This window comes from Charadrius vociferus, unplaced genomic scaffold (assembly GCF_000708025.1).
Source record: "Charadrius vociferus isolate BGI_N301 unplaced genomic scaffold, ASM70802v2 scaffold15, whole genome shotgun sequence".
NCBI lineage: Eukaryota > Metazoa > Chordata > Aves > Charadriiformes > Charadriidae > Charadrius > Charadrius vociferus.
Genome location: NW_009650064.1, coordinates 4,026,927 through 4,035,243, shown reverse-complemented (window position 1 = coordinate 4,035,243; position 8,317 = coordinate 4,026,927). Strand labels below are relative to the sequence as shown.

The window sequence follows — 8,317 nt, the reverse complement described above, 5'->3', positions numbered from 1 at the left end:
TTTCCCGCCTCTCCGACAGCCCTGTCAGCTCCCTGCCGGGGGGCGCTAGGCACTGAGGGGCGGCTTCTGAGGCGCTGGTCGATCACGGCCAGCCAAAGGCTTTCACATCGCAGGTGAGGAACCTTATCTGCACGACAATCTTTAAGCTTGAGTTATGAGGGTGCTAATTAATCCGAGTTAATTAGTACATTTATACCCGACGACCCAGGAGCTAAACGATGACGGAGCATTTGTCAAGTGCCATCTCCTTTCAGCCGGGTGGGAGATGCCCAGCGATGTCGCCTAGTTTTTGCCGTGTTATAGTTAATCTGTGCATTAAAATACAAAGAACCAACAAAACCATCCCCGAATACTTCGGTGCCTGTTTCTCCTGAGATCGGTGGGCACGAGGGGCGGGGGCGCTGCCGGCAGCGGGAACGGGCAGGCCCCGCTGCAGCTGCCCCCGGGGGGGAGAGCAGGGTCGGACATTAGGAAGAAATTTTTCACTATGAGGGTGGTGAGACGCTGGCATTCGTTGTCCAGAGAAGCTGTGGGTGCCCTATCCCTGGAAGTGTTCAAAGTCAGGTTGGAGGGGGCTTTGAGCAACCTGGTCTAGTAGAAGGTGTTCCTGCTGGGAGTGTGGGGGCGGTGTTGGAACTAGATGATCTTTGAAGGTCCCTTCCAGCCCAAACCCTTCTGTGTGACAGAGGAAAGGCCAAATAAATCGCCGTTGTGTTCTCTTTCCGCTAGGTGTTACTCCCCTTTACCCGGGGTTAGCTCTCATTTTTCTGGTTCTTTCCCTGTTTACACTTCCAGTTTTCTCCCTCCACTGCAGCAACATCCGATTCGAACGCGAGATGTCAAACGGCCCTGTGTGACTCCGAAAGCAGCACCTACATCCAAAGCAGCACAGCAGAAGCTTTCCAGAGGAGCGCCGAAATTAGGAACCGTGACTGCTGCAGGTGAGGTTTGGCAGGTGTGCCGCCTCCCCCTTCCCTCGGCACCCTCCAGCCTGGCACAGCCCACCTGGCCGCCCCAGGGAAACCGCAGGCAAAAGTTCCCCCTGCAGAACCGGGGGAAACGGTGACATTTTTAGATAAAGAATATCGGTTTATGTGACTACAAGGTAACTGTTACGGCTGAAAAGAGAAAGGCTCTTGGGATATCTACCCCTTCCTTTTTAGGAGGAGAAATCATTAGAAACCTTTAGAAATGTAGTACAAGCTTTCTGAAAGTGTTTTCTATAGTATCATCTATTTCACGTGAATCAGAATCAATTTTGTTTCAGATAGTTGTATTTGTTTATAAAACAAATTACCTTTTCTGTGAAATTGGCAGCTTGTTAGCTCCTTAAAGCGGGACACAGCAGCTGCAAGTCCTGTTTCTGTCACTCAAACCCGGATGGATTTTTGTGACTCGGATCAAAACTATCCAAGAAATGTAACAAGTGGCATGTTGTGGCATTTAACGCAATACACACCAAAAAGCGTGATTTAACAAAAAGCGTCACACACACACACAAAAAAAAAACAAACCCAAAACAAACAACTCAAACAACAAACAAACATAACCAAAACCAACAAACCAAAACCTAAGAAAACTGCTTCCAAACAAACAAAATGAGGTAAGACAGTCTGCAACACGCTCCCGCAGCGCTCGGCTACGGCCGCATTTCCTTCCCACCTGAAAAGTACCCCGCGCCTCCCCACCTCGCCCGCCCCCAAGCCCTGCCTCCCGCTGTCTTACCGATTCCCCAAGAGCTCTTTCACCTGGTGGGACAGGGAAGGTCTCCTCACGCCGTCCCAACCCTTTCTGCTACTCTAAATCCAAGGAGCATCTTCATCAGCCCATCAGAACGGGGGGTTTACTCTTAAAGCGCTCCTCTCGAAGGAGGCGGGCTTTATCGGAAACGGCTAAAGTAACCGAAGCTTTCAGATCTGGTAAAGCATCCTCTTTTTCCAAGGGAACAGTTAAAGCATGCCAATAATCAAGCAATTACGTGATTTCTTTTTTAAATAGTGGATACCTTGTTTTCACAGGATTAACTTTAGCTGACTTTTTCACTGCGGTGTTATTAGTGAATCCTTTTAAAATTATCGGTTTGTCAAACTCATTTTAAAATACGAAACGAGCCTGGTGAAATAATACCAATTGGGGTTTTATTTGTTTATTTATGAGATGGTACTTACTTTGCGTGCATTTACCAGGGTTCGGGCTTCCCTCCCCCCCTCGCCCCGCTTCAAACTTTCGGTGCGCACCCGCACCTATGGGACCGGGCGGAGGGGAGGAGGCAGGTAGTGATGCCACGATGAGGTCAGAATCGAGACGAATAGCTCTGCCTTTCACATCTTTTTATTATTATTATTATTATTATTTAGCTTTATTCATACACAGCAATATAGAGAAGCAGGTGAGCGGTCTAAAATCGTTACTGTATTTTTATTACGTCTAACTTAAATACAAAATTAGGCAAAACTCAATTATTTCTTATTTCTCAAGTTTATTTTAAATAAGATATATGTCATCTGTGAAAGTGATTTGCTACTATGAGAACACAACCAATAGATTACAACTGATAAAACGTCGTGCATTTGGGTGCTTAGGAACCAATTTTTATTCAGTATTCAGAAACAGAAAAATAGACCTTTTCTTAAACTAGGCAACCTTTTGAATGATGAAGTCGTTTAAATCGGCATATTCACGAAACCCAGTATTTATTAAACATTTTCCCAGGAATAAAGCAAAGATAATTCTACGAGATGCCTAGGGAAGATTCAAAATTCTCACCGCCCGTGAGGCAGAGCCAGTGACTGAGAGAGCAGCCGGCGCCGTGTCAGATTAGTGGCACTAATCAGCGCTAACTAACTAACTAGTCGTCTGCGCTACGTCAGTTCAGTACGTACGGGAACCGCCGACGTTTGAGCTCCTTTCACCTTGCATTTCAAATACGTACTGTCGCAAGCTTGTCTGTTTGGTTTCATATGTGCGCATAAAATATCCCCCACCGGATTAAAAATATCGAGATGTGGTTTTAATCCACGGATTTTAGGTAAAATGGTTCTGAAAACGGACGGGACCTCGAGGTAGAGCAGCTTAGCGGTTTGAAACCCCGCCGCCCTACGGTCAGACCCGGCACCGGGCGTTCTTTTCCCCGAGGGCGTTACCGAGGGCTGGGCACAGCCAAATTAAACTTCCGAGAACGGGGGGTTCTTATTTTATCTAACCGCCTGCTTTCCTCTGCTATTCATATGAAAGCTTCTACTTCAAAAAATGCCACCAAATACTCTGTGCTTTTCCCCAAAGCGGTTAACACCGGTCGCGAAGTGTCTATTACTCTCTCCGCGGGGACGAGGCCAGAGCCGCCGGGGCCGTGCCTTCCGTTGGGAGCCGGTGGTCGCCTTCGCGGCGGCGAGCAGGGAAAGGCCCGGCCCTGATGGGCTTCCCTCCTGTGTAAAAGCCCCGCGGGCCGGTGGGGGAGGCCCCTGTGCGGAATTGGGGCGGGCTGGGGTGGGCTGGGGTTGAAGGGCCGGAGGGCTGTGAGGAAGGCGGCCCGTCCTCCTTCGTGGGCTCTGAGAGGGACGTGGAGGAGTGGGTTTGCCTCTCCTACAGGTACGTGGGGCGTCCTCTCGGCACCGGTAGCGTGGCCGGTGCCACACGCCATCGCGGTAGGTCGCACCCCAATGCGGGTAGGTGCATCTGTGTGCCTGTTGGCTGTGCCAGCTTGGCAGCGCTTACAGCTGCAGGGTACGGGAAGGCCGGCTAAGCCATGGTACTTCCCTGCAAAATACATAGCTGTAGGTCACCGCTGTCTTTAGCAGCAGTATTTTGCAGTATGAGCAGCATCAACTCATTTAGCAGTAACTGTTGTCCTCCTTAATTCAGCACTCTGTTTTAGAGATGCTGCTGGTTTTAAGTGCTTATGGATGACTGCTTATATCTTACTGTAATGCACTGACACAAAAAGACTATAATACATGTGGATTAAGGTGCCACTATAGTTAGGGGAGAGTAAAACCTTACTTGAAAGCTATAGTTTAATGAATTACCTTCCCTTCTCTCAAATGGAGTGGCTTAATGGGTACAAGGTAGTTTGTCCAAGTGCTGAGCAGACTCTCTTAAACAAAGTCAAGCCTTATCTGTTTCCAAGACCCTAGTTCTCTCAGTTGAATTTATACTGAAACAAACTGTGAAGATCAGAGAAATAATCCTTACTCTAATATTAAACAAAAGCATCTGAGAGTCTTGCTTGTAAAGAAGTATGATGAAGGCTGGCATAAGGGTTAGGAATTCTTCTATGTCAGGCAGAACAGCAACACAGAAAACAGCAACCTGACAAAAACTACGAGGAGGTATTCACATTCTCGTGTAGACTTGCATTGGGTGGGAAAAAAAGCGTTTACTAGTTGTCTCTAGTGGTTACAGCAATAACCTTAAAATTTATGGTTGCAACCATTTTTACATGTTAGGATAGGATTACTTAAAGCTTGGTAGAATGTTTGTGGAGTATATGTAACTATTTAGTCTGATACTGTGAAGGAATACTTGTCTCCAAATAAGTCTGAACAATCAAAACCATTATAGGGCATTAAGAAGTGTTTGGAGGGTGCCACTAAGTTATCAAACTGTTGATCAATTTGGTAACCTATGTTAGGAGTTTGAGGGTAGAATTTCTTCTCTCTGGCCCCTCTTCTACTTACAGTCTGTTCCCAGGATTTCTAATCCCTTAGTTCAATTAAAAAGTAGATTAGGTTAGATAGTGTTGTATTGGGGGGGGGCGGGAGAATATAACAAGGCTTATCTCATTTCTGATAGCATTGTTGTTACAAGTGATACATAAGAAATTATTTGTTTCCAGCAAGGAAATTCTTACCATTGTCAGGAGGGAGGAAAAAAAATGCTCATTGGGCTTTAATGTTTAAAATCCTGTTCAATAGAAAATGTTGCACTATTTCCGTCTTTGGAGCTTTTCTATACCAGATTGGTAAAGCTATGAGAAACTTGATGATACTCTGCTTTTGAGAAGTTGAACTAGCTGACTTTCTGAAGTCTCTTCCAACCTGAATTATCCAATGTCCTGTGTATCAAATACAGATGAAATTTGTTTATATTTGCTTCTTTAGAAGTTTTTATCTTCTGTTAGCTTTAGACTGAGATATTCATAGAATATTTGGGGCTGGAAGGGACCTTTAAAGGTCATCTAGTCCAGCGCCCCTGCAACGAGCAGGAACATCTTTAAGTAGAGCAGGTTGCTCAGAGCCCCGTCCAACCTGATCTTGAATGTTTCCAGGGATGGGGCATCTACCACCTCTACGGGCAACCTGTGCCAGTGTCTCACCACCCTTATTGTAAAAAAATTTCTTCCTTATATATAGTCTAAATTTTCATCTTTTAGTTTAAAGCTGTTACCCTTTGTCCTATTGTAACATAGGCCCTGCTAAAAAGTTTGTCCCCGTATTTCCTGTAGGCCCCCAATATTGAAATGATTGTGTATGCCTGTATGCCTTAAAGAAATAATTAAAAAAAAAAAAGACCAAACTGGTGTGCATGTTATGTTTTTTGTTTAGAACATGGATTCACAGAAGGATGTTCAACCTCCAAAGCAGCAGCCAATGATTTACATTTGTGGAGGTAAAGAAAAGGACATCAATGATTTTTTTTTTTTTTTTTACTTGTTACTGGAGATGTGATGTTTTAATAATGAAGAATGCATTATAGTGAAGAGTACATAAATACAAGTAGTTGCAGTGTGGATCCTGATGTTCTTTAAAACTTTACACACTCATGGTACCACATATATGGGGTACATATGGATAGTGACGTGGAAGTAATTCACTAGAGCTTGTGTTGCTTTGTGGAGGTCCTCCATCTCCAGAGGACACTTTCTCTAAGTGTCTGCTTATGGTGCAAATAGTGGACCTTCCATTTAGTGCATCTTGGAGAGTTTTTGGAAGTGTTGTGTGGTCACTCAGCTCTTATTGAAGTGCAGTAGTCAAATTCACTCTTAACTATATATAAGTCAACAACTTAGAACTTGGTGGTTTTGAGTTGTCACTTCAGGAATCTTTGAAATATTTTGTCTTTTAAGAAAATAAACTTGGGGCTTTGGGGGCCTGAGCTGAAGTTTTCATCAGTAGACAGTCTAGTTGTATCAAGAGTGGAATGTATTCTGTGCAGTAATAACTTAGTGATTTTTAGAAAGATCCGCTTTGAACTTAATATAAGTGAAGTTTGCTAATTATTTTTTTCACAATATCTTTATATCATTCAGCTCTTGATACAAATTCACTAAAACTATTTTTTATTGTTTTGTTTGCCACAAATAGGAATTTGACTGTTATGACTTTTGAAAGCTACCTATGCATTAACAATGCTGGTTTTGTTTACCCATTCCCTTTCTCTTCCTCCATCACATCAGAATGTCATACGGAAAATGAAATAAAGGCAAGAGATCCTATCAGATGCAGAGAATGTGGTTACCGAATAATGTACAAGAAAAGGACAAAAAGATGTATCCTTTTACACAGACACTTGAATGCATTTGGGAAGCTGTGGATGGAGAGAGGTTTGTAAGGGAAACCGGGTGGAAGATTTGAGTATTTATGTAAGAATCCTTCAAGACCAAAATTCAATACAGTAGACAAAAGTACTATAGGGAAACCTCTGCAGTGTGACTGGGAATCTTGGGGTTTTTTTCCTGGTACTTTCTCTCCTTTATCCATTTTCTATACAAAATATAGTAAGCTGTGATATTCTGCTGGGTGGCATGCAATGAACAGTTGGTATTAGTCAACTTTTTAACAAAAGGGAAGTGTTGTGGGGTTAATTAAAGATGAGTTTTGAAATGTTTTTACGTAGTTAGTTGTCACTTTAAATTTAGGCAATCTCTCTTTTGTTTTTGTTTTTTTTCCTCCCCCTGTCCCCCTCTTTCTTCTCTCTGATATTTTTTCAACCATTTTGACACATTTTTTCCCTTTAACTGCCCTATTTCAGTGGTGGTTTTTGATGCCCGATGATTTTGGCTGAAGATATAGTGACTTTATGCTGCAGTTTAATCTTTCTGATAACTTTGCTCTGTAAATCCATTGATGTACAAATGCATGCTCTTGTGTTTTAAGATATTGAAATATTAAATTTTACTGTGATACTAAATTCTGTCTATACTGTCTTCCATCAATAGATTCCTAAAGCTGTTGTTTAAATTGTAGCCAAAGTATGTAGTAATTCAAGTTCAGCAGTATTGTATTTTTTTGAGTTAACCTTGTCTTCATTATTCTCATCTAAACTTTATTTGCATTTTAATTTTGTTAAATGTTCTTTGGATTCCTATGAACTGCATAACTGTGGTTTGAATAAATTCTACTGAAAATAAAGAGAAGGCTACACAAGGCTAGGTCTGAAACACGGACCTGGATTTCAAAAGAGCAAATCTCAAAGGACTTGAGAGCACCCAATTCAGGCACCCATCTGTTGGGGAGGTATATAAAAAAAAAAAAAAAAAAAAAAAAATCACTCAGAAAAGAAGAGGGGAGGGAGGCAACGTAAACATCAGGAAGCAATGTGTAGATAGAAATTCCCAAAGTTCTTCTTGACTTGGTTGTACTCAAGGAAAGAATTAGGTCTGTGCTACAAAGGTAATTTGGGTAGTGTCCCAAAACTAAAAATAGCATCTTGTTTTGCTTTTCAGATGACTTCTCAGGGGTCTGTACTAAAAAGATCAGCGTGGTTGTTTTGTATTGATGACCCAAAACTTTTTTTGCATGTGTGTATTTGGAATGTGTGTTAAGTAATACTGAAATGTCCTTATCACTGAGGTGTACTACAAAATACTGCTGGGTTGTGCCTGATGCTAATTTAGCCTCCTTAAGTACTTCCAAATGTCAATTTTGATGGTGCTAATGATGCTGTTAATTTTGAGATAACGTGTTTAACTCTTACCAGTATAGCAAGGTGTCTTTGTTACAGACTGTGCGACCATGTACAGGCTCATAAATGAACTACAGATGGTTTGGTGGGAGCAAGAGGAGGGTTTGCTGGGCTGCGGGGCACCTTTATCTGCCGGACGGGCGTGGAGAAGCAGAAGCTCCTGCGGCCGCCCCCTGGGGAAGGGGCACCGACCTGCCCCCGGGGGCAGCGCCAGGGGCTGTGGGGCTGGCGGGCAGCAGCGGTGTAGGCACCGAGGAGGGGGGGGGCTGTCTGTTCGACATAAAATACTACATTGGAAACAAGCAGGTGATGTTTTATTAACGCTAACACCCTGCACGCACACACCCCCAACTGCTGTATTTCTGTCCCGCCGCCCTCTTCAGCCCTCACCGCGGCGCTCCGCTCCCGCCCGCGG

The 8,317-nt window shown here is 43.5% G+C and overlaps 1 protein-coding gene across 1 annotated transcript; it reads left to right on the top strand.

Annotated features, from left to right (window-relative positions):
- Window positions 1-5,546: 5,546 nt before the first annotated feature.
- On the top strand, window positions 5,547-6,992 carry POLR2K (polymerase (RNA) II (DNA directed) polypeptide K, 7.0kDa). Its single transcript, XM_009891826.1, has 3 exons — window positions 5,547-5,607; window positions 6,395-6,487; window positions 6,970-6,992. The coding sequence occupies exons 1-3, from the start codon at window positions 5,547-5,549 to the stop codon at window positions 6,990-6,992; spliced, it is 177 nt and encodes a 58-aa protein (XP_009890128.1).
- Window positions 6,993-8,317: the final 1,325 nt, after the last annotated feature.